The sequence below is a fragment of the Pteropus vampyrus genome, unplaced genomic scaffold (assembly GCF_000151845.1).
Source record: "Pteropus vampyrus isolate Shadow unplaced genomic scaffold, Pvam_2.0 Scaffold223, whole genome shotgun sequence".
In the NCBI taxonomy this organism is placed as follows: Eukaryota; Metazoa; Chordata; class Mammalia; order Chiroptera; family Pteropodidae; genus Pteropus; species Pteropus vampyrus.
In genome coordinates, this window is record NW_011889004.1 from 954,815 (window position 1) to 970,715 (window position 15,901).

The 15,901-nt window shown below is 39.1% G+C and overlaps 1 protein-coding gene across 16 annotated transcripts in view; it reads right to left on the reverse strand.

Moving 5' to 3' along the window:
- The window catches only part of MTMR3 (myotubularin related protein 3), a 125,447-nt gene that overhangs the window by 16,362 nt on the left and 93,184 nt on the right, over positions 1-15,901 (reverse strand). For 15 of the 16 annotated variants that reach the window (XR_002783539.1, XR_002783538.1, XM_011373339.2 and 12 more), the window contains 6 exons: positions 12,505-12,618; positions 8,256-8,461; positions 7,624-7,755; positions 6,552-6,663; positions 3,386-3,581; positions 2,427-2,612 (listed from right to left, as the gene is read on the reverse strand). Coding sequence is in view for 14 of the 16 variants with exons in the window: in XM_011373339.2 (XP_011371641.1) it covers positions 2,427-2,612; positions 3,386-3,581; positions 6,552-6,663; positions 7,624-7,755; positions 8,256-8,461; positions 12,505-12,618 (946 nt within the window). In the remaining 2 variants the exon portion in view is untranslated. Of the gene's footprint in view, positions 1-2,426; positions 2,613-3,385; positions 3,582-6,551; positions 6,664-7,623; positions 7,756-8,255; positions 8,462-12,504; positions 12,619-15,088; positions 15,214-15,901 lie in introns of those variants that run through there. The other variant, XM_011373347.2, reaches the window with a different exon arrangement.

Here is a 15,901-nt window from a genome sequence, read left to right on the forward strand (position 1 = left end):
TGAGTCAAAAGAGCAAAGACAGAACACTGGCACACCTACTCCTCTTGGCTCCCCGGCACATAGTCTCTCAGGTCTTAGGTTAACACCTACCCTCAAGAGCAACAGCATATAAACTGGGTCTAGGAGGTCAGTGTGCAACCCAGGTCTTAACTGAGAGCATACTTCTAATTGTCATGCAACAAATCGTTACTGAGCATCTCACATACCCTAGACATTTCTATGGGGCTGGATATACAACAATAATTAGACAGCTCCTGTCCTAATGGAACTTATTCCAGTGAGAGAGGGATGACCAGTGCTATGGACAGAGTAAGAGAGACAGGGCACATGCAGGGCAGTGTGGGAAAGCCTCACTAGCTCAAGATCTGATGGAATTGACAGAACAGGAATTGACAGAGCAGGTCATGTGGGTATCCGGTAGGGAAATGCTCGGCAGAGATAACAGCAAGCACAATGATCTGAACTAAGTGTATGCTTGTGATTTCTGAGGAACAGAAGGAGGCCAGTGTGACTAAAGTATACTGCACAAGGAGGAAAATGGTAAGAAATAAAGCTAGACAGGTAATGTCTAGGAGAGCTCTGCAGGTCATTTTAAGGAATTTGACTTTTACTCTGTGTGAAATGGAAAGTCGTTGGATGTTTTTCAGCCAAGGAATTACGTGGTCTATATTATGCTCTAGGAGGTTTCCTGCTAGACTGACTCTCTTGAATTGGGGCAGGAGATGACAGTGCCTTAGACAAGTGTGGAAACAGTAGAGACAGCAATAAGTAATCATGTTTTAGATATATTTTGAAAGCAGAGCTGCAGAATCTGTTGACAGAGTGTGACATATGAAAGAAAAAGGAGAGCTGAGAATGACATAAAAGTTTTTGCCCTAAATAAATGGAACTGAATTGTCATTTGGTGAGATGGAAGACTTCTGGAAGAATGAGTTTTGGGGTAGGGAGATATGGAAATCAAAAACTAAATTTAGAAAATGTTAAGTTTGAAATATCATTAAGACACCCAAGTGGAGATATTGAGTAGTTATAGCTGGATATGTGAATATAGAGTTAAGTGGAGGGGTCCTGAGCTGAAGATGTATGAATGGGGGAATCACAGATAGCAATTTAAGCCACTGGACTGGATGAAATTCCTAGACACAAAGTGTAGACCGACAGAGAAGCAGCCTGGAACATTCTAACATTCAAAACTGGGGAGGTAGGGAGGAACCAGCAAAAGCAGACAGAAAAGACCAGCTGGTGAAGTAAAGGAGAATTAAGAGCACATGCTGAAAGTCAAATGAAGAAAAGTGTTTTGAGAAAAAAGTGATTAAACTCTGCCAAACATAATTGATGGCTCAAAGAAGATGAAGACAGTCAAAAGGAACAAACTTCCAGTTATAATATAAATAAGTCATGGGGATGTAATGTACAGCATGGTGACTATAGTTAATAATACTGTATTGCATATTTAAAAGTTGCTAAGAGAGAAGATTTTAAAAGTTCTCATTCTAAGAAAAAAAATTAAGTAACTATATGGTGATAGATGTCAACTAGACTTCCTGTGATCATTTCACAATATATACAGATATTGAATCATTATGTTGCCCACCTGAAACTAATATAATATATGTCAATTATTCCTCAACTACAAAAAAGATGAAGACTGAGAGCTGATCATTAGATTGGCAATATGAAGTTCACTGGTCACCTTAACAAGAGCAGCTCTGGTAAAGTGGTGAGGTGAACACCTGATTGGAATGGGTTTAAGAGAGAATGGGAAGATAAGAATTTGAGACAGTAAATGCAAGACTTCAGGAGCTCTGCTGTGAAGAAATGAGATATGAGAAATAAGAATAGCTAGAGGAGGGTACAGGGCTGAGAAAAGTTTGATGAGATGGGAGGCACTACACCATGTTTGTATGTTGCTGGCAATGACCTGGTAGAGAGGGAAATATGCCAATGCAAAAAGCAGAGAGGAAAAATGCTGGAGCTATGCAGCTGAGCACAGAGGAGGCAGGAGCTGGTGAACGAGTGGAAGGAAGGGCTGAAAGAAGGCAAGGATACCATGTCCTCTATTGAAAGGGAGGGGCAGAGAGTATAGGACAGATGTAGGGGGTTTGGTAGATGTATTAAACGGAGCAAAGGACATTCTATTGTTTCTATTTCTAACTGCTATTTAGGGCTTTTATCCTCTATTTTAAAAGCTAAGTTTAAAACAACTCGAAGACTTCACGCAAACCTCATACATCTGGATTCACTGAATAAATACACTTGTTTATTATTATTATTGTTTTTAAACTAAAAAATAGAATAGCCCCTCTATTAAATTCTTAAAAGGATACACAGTTTTTCAAGTGAAAACTGGCCCACTAACATTTGTATTGATAACCCCCAAAATTTAGAAAGTCCTGAAAAAGGAAGAATCACAAACTCAAACTCACAAGGAATGCTTCACTGAACTCAAAAGAGCAAGGAAATTGCCTCTGAAGCTGATGAACGCAGTCAAGCCACTGCAGGAACACTGGGCAACGCTCGTTCAGATCATCTGAGTTCTCCCCATGACCACACCGGTCAGCAAACTTGTGACCAAAATCCAGCCACTCCATCTCCACCAGGACCTGGAAACCCTGTGGGGAAGCACCCAAGAGACTATTTGTGCTTGTCTGTCCAGACTGTAACAGTCCTGAGCCTGGTATCACTGGCAGCAAACCCTTTTAACAGCTTCCCACTAAGCTCATCAATAGCCCCTGACCCAAACCCATAGCTCAAGGCTCTACCCCTGCTGGGACACATGCTTAGGGCTATTTCCCAATTCCCTCAACTCCATTCCATAATCATCAAAAGGGTACTCTCATTCACTATATAAAAGCCACATTTTTCTTCTAAATTTTTTTAATTTTTTAATTTTTCATGTTAGACTTACAAAGTCATGTTTGTAAAATCTTTCCCCATCTCATATTTACATATATTTTTGGGTAGTTTATGGTTTTGTTTTTTTTTAAAACATCTTTAACCCAATAGGTGGTTATATCAGAGTAGGGCTCTTTCTCCACAGAACACTCTGCGGTGATATCTACACCCATGATGTAAGCATGCCAAGATCCTTTTATAGAAGCCCCATCTTCCTGGGGTAGCCCGAACTTTTCCAAGTAGGCAGACCATAAAGGAAAAGATTTCTGTATTCTCAATACCTTGTTATCCACAATCTGTCCCATTTTAAGAGGCAAAAGCTGAGGCAGGCACCGCCACAATTTCGCTCAAAGTAAAGGAGCAAAGATTTAAAAACAAAAATTTCACTTTCATTAGACCTTCATCACATGACCAAAACTGATCATAAAACCCTCCAAGGTTTCCCCAACTCATCTTGAAGTACCAAATCCTACTTCTTAGACGCACATACCTCTATGGTTCGGTAATAAGGGTCCAGTAAGAGCTTAGCCAATGCCACAATCTGGGGGGTGCGGTCCCAGCCATCTGAGCAGTGCACTAGCACCGGTCGCTGATCCCGATCCACAGCATGCACTACCAGAAGTGCTGACTTCAAAAGCACAGATAGGTGATGGAGCCATTTTGTGCTTTCAAGAGCCGAGAGCCAACTATGAAAATAAAAACAGAAGGGCTAAGGAAATGATTATTTTTCTGATTTACTTTACTGCATCATGCCAAATACCTGTCAAATGAAAAAGCAGTCCTAAAGACTTTTCCCTCCATATAAAACACTGCCAAAACAGAAAAGCTCTGTCTTTATAAAACAAGTACAAGGATGTGGCCCACACCCTACTATGCAATATAAGAGAGCCTTAGAAATAGGACAATCATTAACAGAACCATCTTTTATTCCAAAAATCTTATGGCTAATTTCCCAGAGAATTAATATTTATTATTTTTCAGTCTATGGTAGGTATATACCCAGTATAAGAAAAGTGGTTCTTTCTGGAATTTCCTCCTGAAGAAAACGTGGCCACTTGTGAGATAGAAAACAGAAGATATTTATATTTAATGATCAGCAACTCTGCCCAACAAGTTCTCAAAACAAAAACAAAAAGCAAAGAAAAACTCAAACACAAAACACATCTGTAATTAAATGTTAGCTGGATGCCACATTCAAGACTGGTACAGAAAACATTGCTTGCTACCATCCACACTTTAATACCTACCACTGCTCAACTCCTGAATATCTGTTGGTTAAAACTGGATGGGCCCAAACTAATAATTTAGACTCATTCGAGTTAGTACACCAATTGCTACACAGTATTACTGGGCCTAACAGAGGCTGGATTTAGCAGGGGTCTAGAAGAATCTTTTCAAAAGGCCTTCAGGAAATATCAGATCCTCAGAATTGCCCTTAGGGAGTAATCACAAACTGATCACACTTATCTATTACCTATGGTGACAGTTTGTTCCTTGTGCCCTATCATGAATTCCACCCCCTACTCAAAAAATGCTGTCTGATTTCTCCAAAATGCAATCGGATTTGTATTAAGACCAGAGTCTAGCCCTTCAAACAGAGTCAGAGAAGGGAATTAATACTTCTGCCAAGGGGCTCTGAGAAGGCTATTGCCAAAACTAGGCTATAAAGGACTATTAAAACTTGAGGAATGAGTGTGAATTTTTGGAATAGTCAAAGGGTGGGGTGCGGGGGGGAGTCTTTCCAGGCAAACAGACAACAGAATGCAGTGCATAAGTATTAGTTTCACACAGAATAAATTGGTCTACCAACCAGACTCTAGATTCTGAGAGGGTAGATAGACACTGTGTCTCAGGTATAAATGAACCCCCAGAGTAGTGCTTAGCATACAGTGAAGATTCCTAATGTTCAAATCATAGGTAACAATTCAATCTCAAGACTTTCTATTTCCTAATAGGTACCCGAGAAACATTTTTTGCTGGTGGGTCAATTGTTTATTCTCATTCCTCACACAGTCTTGAAAGAAACTAAAAAATAAGACTTAGGAGAATAAATACTAAATTATCTCCTGGTCCCTGGAGAAATGGTAAATGAGAACCAGTGTTAGGTTCTCTTGAATCTGACTGAACTATTCATACATACCAGATGGTCTTGTCCATGCCTAACAGAGAAGCTGCACTCCAAAATCGGCCAACCATACTCCCCTGTCCTATTCTTAAACTGGAGTAGAAACATACTGTGCCCTAGCCCTCCACAACCACAAAAAAAGTGTTGAGAGGAGAGGCTTGTTTATAGCTGGTCCCACCACTGCCATAGCTTCTTTTTATCCTCAAGGGAGGCTTCAGCATTGCATTATGACTTGCTGCCAAAGAAAGACAAAGCATTACCTTCTTTAATAAAATTCCCCAGACATTCATCTGGACCAGGTGAAGGCTAATTACAGCTTTTTGACTCTGAGTTTAAAAAAAGCTTTTTAAGAAAGAATTTTAATATATGGAAGATATTAGAGATCAGGTAGTACTGATTCTATCCTTTTCATTTCATAGGTAGGAAAACTGATACCCACAGATTAAGCCACTTGGCCAAAGTCATACAGTCAGTTAGTGGCAGACCTCCCAAGTCGTCCTTTCTATGCCCCACATTTAAGGAAGAGAGCACTACTAGCTGGGTTCTAGAAATGTGTAGCAGATGCAAATTGCTAATCCCCAAAGCAGAGCATCAAGCTCATTTCTTCAGTCAGGCTTTCCCCAAGGACAAGTGTTTTACTCTCTGGGCTGATTGCAACTGTGATGAATTTAATCATCTGCTACCAGGAGTTAGTACAAGTGGTTCAGACAGCCATTTGATTTAATAAATCAAATAAAGAATGCTGCAAAACTTTATGTGATCATGAGACCTACTGAATAGAACCCAGGAAAACAGCTATGGATTCCAGCATAAATACCAGAAAGGAGAAAATTCTATCTTCTCTGGCACCACTGCTGGCTTCCTGAAATAGTAAAACAGGGGCTTTTAAATATTTATCTGTCTTTATTTATTTTACAGAGCATTCCTCCTAATTTATCTTGTATTCAAACAGTTCCTCTGGAAAGAAGGGATGTTATTTCGCCTTCCTCACTGCAAATGCCAGCAATTCATTTTTAATAAGCAATAAAAATCACGGTAATGTTCTTAGAAAATAAGAGGGCAGTTCAGAAATCAGAAGCATATGTAAAAGGAACTGGCCTAATGGTAAGTTTAAAGAAAGTTTAACCCTTTTTAGACCATGATGGAATAAATTTTGACTCTTTGTGGTAAAACATCTCAGTTCATACTAGATTAGTATCACTAGAGTACATCAGAAACCAGAGAATTAAATTGCTTTGGGCCAAAAACAATGTAGAAGAGAGGAAGAGGTTCCAGGAAAAACAAGAAGACATTGCTTCTGTTCTGAGGGCTGAGATTTGTTAGTGCTGTACATTTTAAACCTTTCAAAGGGCTAGATCTTAATCCCAGCTCCTCACTTATGTTGCCATGCTAACACAGAAAGAATACCAAGAGAGACTGACAGTAAAACTGAAGTTTACCAAGAAATAGAAGGAAAGACACTTCCAAACTCATTTAAAAAAGGAGGGTAGGGAGAATGCAAAATTAAATCCAAGGCCAAGCAAGATCTTACTTTCCGGGATCTGGCATCTGTGTGCACAGCAACCGCAGAGACTGAAAACTCCTCCGAATTGAATGAATATTTGCCATCCCCATAAATACAACTTCACAGTTCGGGTAATACTCTGGAGAGAATAACAATAAATAGAACACAAATATGTTGAATTTTGAGCTTACATGGCCCAATCTAAAAAAGATGAAATGGCTAAAAACAAACCCATTGCAGCTACTGGCTGACAGCAGTGTTCTAATGCCTATTAGCCCAGTCCTTTATTATAAGAGGAAAACAGTGCTTGAATTTTAGCTGTCTTTGCAAAAAGGAAGGTTAGAGTGGTGAAGATACTGACATAAAATAAAAGCTGTTACATTTTTTTAAAAAAAAAGATCTATATACTTCTGTCTCACCCCAGGTTTACTACTTGAGTCTCATCTAAGTTATAGCTCTGGAGGAATCTCTGAAAAGAACCTGGCAGAACAATGCATTCAAATTTCACCTTGGAACCACTACTTTTTAATTTCCAGCTTAGATCACATCTAAATAAGGAGCTTGGTGCCTCTACCTGTTCCATCAGCACACAACTAGCACAGAAGGAGTCCCTCCTAGGAAAAAACCAGCATTCAAACAGTAGGGATGTCAAAGGTCAGGACAGAGGTGCTTTGCTAGTTTTGTATTTAGTGCCTCAATTACCATGCCAGGTTTTTCAAGCAGAAGCCATGTGAAGAGTTTTCTGTGAGGCCAGTGATGAGTATACTCACTGGCCAAAGGCAACAAAAAGCTCTTAGATGGCTGAGAAATCAAGCCACTAAAGAAGCAGCTTCCAAATATGAACAGATCTTATTATGGAAGAGGATTTACTTTCCTTATCACGTAAAGGTTGGCACAGGGAAGGAGGATTATTTGGTTTCATTACACCTCCTCCTCTATTTTTCCCATAAAAAGAAGGTAGTGTTAAGAATCCAAAGAGCTCTGGCTCCCTCAAGATAATTGAGGAATATTCATTTCACATTGAGAACTAAGACCCAGTTGGGCACAGGCTGGACCCACAAGAACAGAATGTTGGGGGACAAAGCACTGTACACCTCACCTGGGCATTCACAGCCTCCTCCTTTGGCTCGGTTCGCGACAGCTGCAGCATAGGAACGTGCATCCAAGATCAAAAGCTTCTGTGGTTGGATGGCTAAACTCTCTGCTCCTGAAGCATTTGACAGAGAAGAATCTAGAGACATCAGGAGTGGAGAAGAAAACTAAATGAACCTGTCTCTCCCAGAACTGTGCAAAATAAGTACCACAGGCACATATGACAAACACAAACTCATTAGGTGAAATCCACCTAACCAGAACCCTTGACACATAGACTTCTCCTTATTTTCTATTTTGCCTACAATCTCCTATACCTTGTTTCTACTTTGGTAGTCTTTTAATAAAGCCTGGTGTTTTCCCCTGTGGTCTGGAGACACTGCAGATCCCCTATCACATATATACTCCCTTCTCGTCACTATGGCAAGAAAGATAACAAACACTCTAGTTCTTTTAATTTGAAACAAGGGGTCTTCTGGGTCATTGCCAAGACCCCTGACTATTCAAACAAATCCATCAACTGAAGTTTTGCTATCTCTCTTCTATGAAACAAATTCTATGTCTTATAAAGAAAAGACCACTTCAACAAAAGGTTCCTAAATGTTATAATTGCTGTTATGGGTCCAGGGAGCACCTTACCAAACTCCACATCAGAAAGGTCTCCTGCATTGGGAAAGTCTCGAGAACTGTTCCTAATCGACAGCTTGCTGCCACTTGATCGGGAGTCAGAGGCACAAGCTTTGGCTACTGACTGCACCAGGTGTTCATCATCAGCATTTCGCCAGCCCCACCAGCTGACCTCTGGCTGTCCACAGCGGGCAATGACAGCTCCATTACTCTGGTGCCTGTGTGGGAAATAGGACACAAAAACTGTACCATCCCAGTAGCCCCATTTAGATGCCCTGTACTCATACCAAAAGTGTGGTCGCGGATTTTAAATGCCTTAATGAACAGCTTGATTACATGTAGGTGATGGGTTAGCTTCAAGTCCCCTCAGGGCAGAAATCTCATATAGCAACAAAAATAAATAACAAACCTATCTGAACCTTTCTCAGTTATTATACCATTTTAGAGACCTCTGTAGCATTACCAATACTATACTAATTCTACTACTCAATAATAAAGCATTATTCTCTTTTTTATACTGTACCTAAATGGGCTGGCAGAAAAGATAATGAAACAGAAATATTTGTTTCCTCACTGACTTCCGAGGCCCCAATGAAGCAACTGTACACTTATGGCTGGTTTGGGGATTCTTTTCAAAACAAGATCCCACCTTTGGGACTGAAACTACCTGGCCCACAGTGGACTGCTTTACAAAATTTCCTTAGAGTTCCTGAGTCACAAACTACTCTTATAGGCAGATAGCTCAAATAAGCCAGCAGCTTCCCTTCCTTGAGCTCTTAGAAGGAAAGGAACAGCATAAACCTCAATAAGCCACACTTACATAGATTTTTCAAGAAATAAGACCAGAAATCATCATAGTCACAGTCTACTTTAAGGTGCTATTAAAATCCAGTCTTTTCCAAATTAAGAATTTTAGGCAGTTTTAGCAATTAAAAAGTTTCAAAGTAACACATACCACAACATGAATGAACCTCGAGTATGTTATGCTAAGTGAAAGAACCCAGTCACAAAAGGCTACATACTATATGATTCCATCTACATGAAATGTGCAGAATAGGTAAATCTAGAGACACAGAAAGTAGATTAGCGGTAACCCAGCATTTTAGAAGACCGCAGAAAACTGGGCCAGGGGGCTTGAGGAAGAAATGGGGAGTGACTACTAGTGGGTCCGGGGTTTCTTTTTCAAGTGGTGAAAATTACTAAAACTGATTGTAGTGATGGCTGCACAACTCTGTGAATATATTTTTTAAAAATCACTGAACTATCTATACACATTAAGAGTGAATTGTATGTGACACCTCAATTATCAATGTAAAAATAAATTAGCAGAATAAAAAGCCAGTAAGCAAAAAATTCAAATGTCTCCCAATTCTAAATCCCAGAGGAAACCAATAGTGTCTTACTTCCCATTAAAATTATTTCTGAACACATATATGCATATACGCACATTACTCATATACTGGACTCAGATGGATTTAAATAAAATATTCTACTGAATTTATTTATCTTCTTCAAGGAATAACGTGAGAAAGATTTTTGTTTTTAATCTTAATGCTCACAAGCAATAAATTAAATGTGGCAGTAATTAAATTCTACTGGAACTACCAGTTCGCTTGTAATTTTAAATCTTCCCTTCCTGGGAGAGACAAGTAACAGAAAGTATTTGTGTATTGCCAACCCGCTCAAATGACTCCCTGCTGAATGGAGCCAAACTGCAAATAAAACCTCATTGATTCTCAAAATGCCTACTAGTATACAGTAATCGGTACTGGGTAACCAATGAGCTGATTGATGCCAAACCTTTATTTAAGAGGCTGGCAGAGCCTTTCCAAGCGAGCATCCTCTTCTCCCTCTGCAGTGCTTCTCAGCAGTGCCCGAGAGGAACAGTAGATGGCACTCTTTAGCCTGAGTTTTAGGCTTTAAGGGCTATGGCATTATTAGTAGCTAGACTGCAACTGAGATGATACAATAAGCAGTTTCCCGCAGTCTTCTAAAATGCTTTAAGACTGCATGAAAGAGAACTAAAATACTAAAGCTAAAAATTACTAAAGAACATTTCTATCATTTTAACAAACAGAACCAGAAAAACAGTATAAAAATTAAGGTATCCAATGGATGAGTCCACTACTAAACACTGAATGCTTGTTTTATAGAGAAACATAGAAATGTTTAAACTATCGCTAAGTTGGTGTTACGCAAGCTCCCTAAATGACTAGAAGTTTCTAATAATCACTCCATGCATAAAGAGAGGGAGCTGTGAACTATACTACAGATGGGCGCCCTTCTCACCATCCTGTGTTAGAGCAATTTCTGTCTTCAATGATGAATCCAATTAAGCACTCTCATCAGTCGAAGAAAGCACTCATCAGGTGCTAGTTCAGTGGGTACTGTCAAGTAGCTGCTGCTAGCAACCTCTGGAATCATTACTACAGTCTACAGACAACTAAATCTAGTAAATGCCTGTTGGATTCAGAAGCATCCTGCCACCTGGGGTGGCAAAGCAAAGAGTGACAGAGTATTCCAAAACATTCTTCAACTACTCTGATCTAACAACCCAGCCTGGAGCTCAGATTCAAGATATGTTCTGAAACAGATGTCAGTTCCTGGAAGCCTGTCTGATTTTATGTAGACTACACCAAAAACTTTCATTTGTAATGTTTTGAGAGCAGATTTTCTCTGGGAAACTACAAATAAAAATTTTCATTTATGTATGCTCTACAGTCTCCAGAAAGGGGTTAAAAAAAAATCCTATGGCTTATGCCCTCTAGAATAAATTTTAGAAGGGATAAAAGGCTTCCCATGTTTATTCTAAGATGTTTTTCTTCAACCTGCACTACCCAACAGAGAGAATTCACCTAAAGTCCTTTACTTTAAAAATGAGAGTCCTTCTCCCTTATATTCAAAGTCAGTAAACCGCACAAATGCAGGGCTACTGATCTAACACAGCTGTTGGCCACAGAGCAGCAGCTAGCTGCTTTCCCCATTTGAGCTGGGCTGATCACTGATAAGACTCATAAATCCTTTGAACTTTCACTGCTCTCTTAATTCTTGTGTCATGCTTACCATTTGAGTGATAGGTAAATTTGGTGACCTACTTTTCTAGGGGTGTCTGAAAACAACAGTGATGAAATTAAGAATGAAAACTTAATGGGTTCCACTGGACCAAAGCAAATACTTTTCCATCTCTCTCTATTCAGAGCAGCCATCAGAATTTGCCTTCAGTGGACTAAATGAACAAGCTGGTTACCTCAGTGGGAATTCCACAAAGAGATAAATCCCTTCCTGGAAGCTCAGTATTTCAATAGAATGCCTCCTTGCATAAAAGGAGTTTCTAACTAAGCTCCACTGGGTTGGCCCAAATTCAAGAAGACACCAAAAAGTCTGCAAACTGGGAAAATGAAATGCAGAATGTGAATATTACAAGATGATGTCTAAAATAGTTCCAAAATAGTAGGGAACGACTTCTTAAAAATTTAATATGATTCTCTGTGAACTGAACTATTCAATGAATTAAAAAAGCAGCCATCAGGAATACAAGCTACTCCAGACACTGCTTAGAGAAATCCAATATTTACAAATTTATTCTGATGTCACAGCACATCTACAAAGAACATCATTCCCATTTTACTAATTAGAAACAGGCTGAGGTCAGTTAGGGAACTTACTCAAGGTGCCATAGCAAGGAATATCAGAGAAAAGACTTAAACTCCAAAAGCTGTGCTTGTCACCAGGCCACCATCCCCTTCTAGAACTTGCCTCCCTTAGCTCTTCTACCTCTGATCTCTAAGATCTATCCAGCCAAGCCCTAGCCTTCTCTAAATTCTCCCTCTCAAAGCAGAGCACTTCCCAGTGTTGAAGTTTTTCAACCACAAAGACAATCACAAAGGACTCAAGTCTATACTCTCAATTTTCATTTTCTACGACTCATTTCTCTTGATCCAAAGGCCAAGATCTAAATGCAGTAAGCACATTATCTTTCCATAAAATGTCAGAGGGATCTTAAAATATCAAGACCAGCCGCTTTTCTATTAAACTTTTCTTACCAGTGTCAACATATACCATCAGCTAGTACTCTGGATGTAATAATTTACTGGGGCTGTGTGACTAGAAGAGCAGCTTAAGCAATAAGGAAGCACAGAATTGCCTGGAAAGTTTCCTGAACCCTCCCCTCCCTTCCCAGGTTAGCGGCAGCAGAGGCAGCAGACCACATGCAGTGGGCCAGCAGCAGCAGACCAAGATGGGCCTGGACAGGCTTACTTACCTATAGATGACAACAGGGATGCGCTTCCAGGACCTGAAGCTTGCTACACTTTCTAGTTCTTTGTCAGTGATCCAGGCAGGCACTATGAGCTCCTGTGGATAGCTACCACATAGCCTAATTGGGAAGGTGAGAAAAAGAAAGAGAGAGTGAAGAAGAGAGAGAGAGGAGGGAGAAGAGGGAGAGACACTCGGTGAGTAAGCAGCATAAGGATGTTAATCAAGCTACCCCAGAGCCAGTTAAAAGGCAATGAGGAGCATTACTTGAGTCTTGGCTTGCTCAGGTAGTTCGAGTTGCCTTAAGTGTTTACTTATGTATATATCAAATGATACTCTCTTGGGTTCTTCCACTTGATGTCTTTTGAGAATCTGCCAATCTTAACTATTAGTGAAAAAGAGAGAGTTGAGAGGCAGTTACTCCATTGTAACTCTGTTTAAACAGATACACAGGTCATTTCTAACCATACAAGTGCCCAGTCCAACTACAGAAGTAAAAGTTATGTCACCTTTACCAGACCTTCAAGCTTTTTGACAAAAAGCCTGAAGGAGGCTTTTGTCAAAAGGAAACATGTAAAGAAGAACAAGAGTCCACAATCTCAAGTTTCCAGAGACCTCACAGGATTATTAAACATATTCTTTGATGTGAACCAAACAAGGATTCTAATTACAGGTAACAGATGCAGCCATGGGCATGTAAAAACTGTACCACAGGTCAATTTGCATACATTATCATAGTCCTATTTACCCAAGTTAGTAATGTGAATAAGCTATTAATCGCAATTCCTATAAAATATACTTCAGAATAAACTACAATCAGGGTGGGGGGAGCTATGTTTTCATTTGTGAAAACATAGTAGTTGCATGCTAGTCAAGTTGTATTTCTGATAGGCTTTTCACTTATAGGACAATCTCTCTCAATGGGTAACCCAATATTCATTTTAATAGTGGATGCAATAAGAGCTTTTCAAGACCTTTTCCAAATCCTAAAATACACAAACTACACCATCACCACACCCCTGCCCCCCTAAATATCTCATGCATTAGAGGAAGAGGCAGAAAAAACACAAAGTGGCTTAGGAATTGGGGATTTTGATCATTCTGTACCACATAGCTCTTTTCTGTTCTTAATTTCCAGAAGATTAATTATTAGGAATTTAAAAGCCAAAGAAACAGAAGAATAGCTATGACCAAGAGTAGCTCTGCAAAAGTCCTAACACCTACCCACAATCTCCTAAAAATAACCAGAAACACAGTAACCATAGTTAATACTCTTACCATGAGTCTTGTTCATTTTATCTTGTTTTAAACTTAAGAGTAAATTTAGCTCATTCTTCCTTTATAGTAGGAAGACCTTTTCAATTTCCTGAAGACTAGTTTTGAGGTTAAATAGCAGACTCAAAGATAAGAAGTTAATTTTTAAAACCCATGTAAAATAGGGATTTTTGAAACCAATGGCTTTTGAACTCAAACTTCTTTTCAACAAGTTTAACTAAATTGTTTTCATTTCGCCCAATTTTTTGATCATTATATTCCTTTCCCTATAAATCTAACATTATCTAGTAGTCAGCTCTTCAGCAAGTACTAGCTATAGGAAAGGTGAGTTACACATGACCAAAGCCTGTAGCAGCCTCAGGCTCTCTGAAGCCCCTCCCTCCAGCTTCCACATGCATTTTCTGCTTTGACTTATCACTGAGAACAGGCAAAGATATGATAAGTCTGTAGCTCCCAATTCTTCACAACACCCCTGGTTCTTAACTCCTTGGCCAAGGTCCATGTTAAGAGCTATATACAGTAAATAAGGTATAGTTTTTCAAATAAAAAATGAAATGCTCTGATGGCTAGCCACAAAGATACCAGGAAAACAGCTATCATAATAAGGCAGCTCAAAGGACAATAGTATGACTAATGCCTCCAGTTGCTACAGGAAAACTTAAGATAAGGATACATTATTTTAAATCTCCTGGAAAGTTTTCTTTTGTTTTACAAAAATTTAGATCACCAGAATCACAATAGTTAACTACCCTCCCCCACCAAAGTACTTACACCTGTTAGGGAAACAGGTAATGAGAAATATTTAATAATGGTTACATTAATATTTAATGGTTAAATAATTATAGCTGTGAAGTTAGTTTTAGATCAGTATATTAAAGAAATAACTTATGCCTATTTCATAGGACCTGAGGTAAAATTATAGTCATAAAAACTATCTCCTAAGTGTTTTATCATTGCTTATGAGATTATTGATCCTATCTCTAATGTGATGTCAAGTGGTGATGAGAACAATGAAAACTGCTTAACTACAGGTAAACCCAGTGTTATCAGACATGCATGTGCCAGGAAGAACAGGCCTGGAGGGGGCAGAAAGGAAGGTTCCAGAATCCTATTGAGTAAGCATCACTTTCCACTTCAGTGATAGACAGCAATGTGGAATAGAAGGCTCAAGAAGTACTCAAGATCATGCATTTAGATTTAACAAATAAAACTCCACTTGAAAGTCTAAATTCAAGAGTTCTGCCACATGTGAACTGGGGCTTCTGCAAAAGCACACGAGCTATGACACACAATCCACAGGGATCCATACAACTCACTTGTACTTCTCATTGATGTTGGAAATCCTCCAGGCATTGGTCATATCAAAACCCATCCGCTCCACTTCGTTTTTGAACCTTGATGTCACATGTTCTCCTAAGGGCCAAAGACAGCAGAAAGGAAGAAATCGATACCATTTTGCATAACAAGTGGAATAAAAGCATAGTTATCCCACTCAGTTATTGGGGGGGTGGGGTGCACAGGTATCATATAAGTAAAATAACATATTTAGTTAAAAAAACAAAAACGTGTCAGGATTAAGACTGAATGAAGGAATAAAAAATTAATTTTGATCAAGAATTATGTTATCTAATCACTACTATTAACTCTGAGGGTAGTATCACTAAGCTCATTTTGCAGAGGACAAAACGAAGAGAGAGGTTATTATGGCAGGTCTGTCTGGTTCTAAAACCCATGTTCTTATCACTATATTGGCTCCTTACTTATTTCCACACTCAGAGTGATGGTACTCATAAGAATTAACACCAACAAGTTTAACAAGAATAGGAATATGGATCTACAACTCCTTGTCAGAAACGTTTGGGCCAGATTTCAGAATGAGAGTTTTCTGGATTTTAAGATGCTACATATATAATATTAGGTTAACACTCTCAAGAGGGTCTACTTAATCAAACACTAATATCTCTACAATGAAATGTGTGAATAATTCACACTAAATGGGATCAATAAATAAAGCAACAAATAGCTTCATATTAGCTCAGTTCAGATCAAGCCAACAAACAAAATAAGAAAAATCTTTTGATTTTCAGAGCCTTACAGATTACAGAATTACAGGTAGGAGATCATGGTAC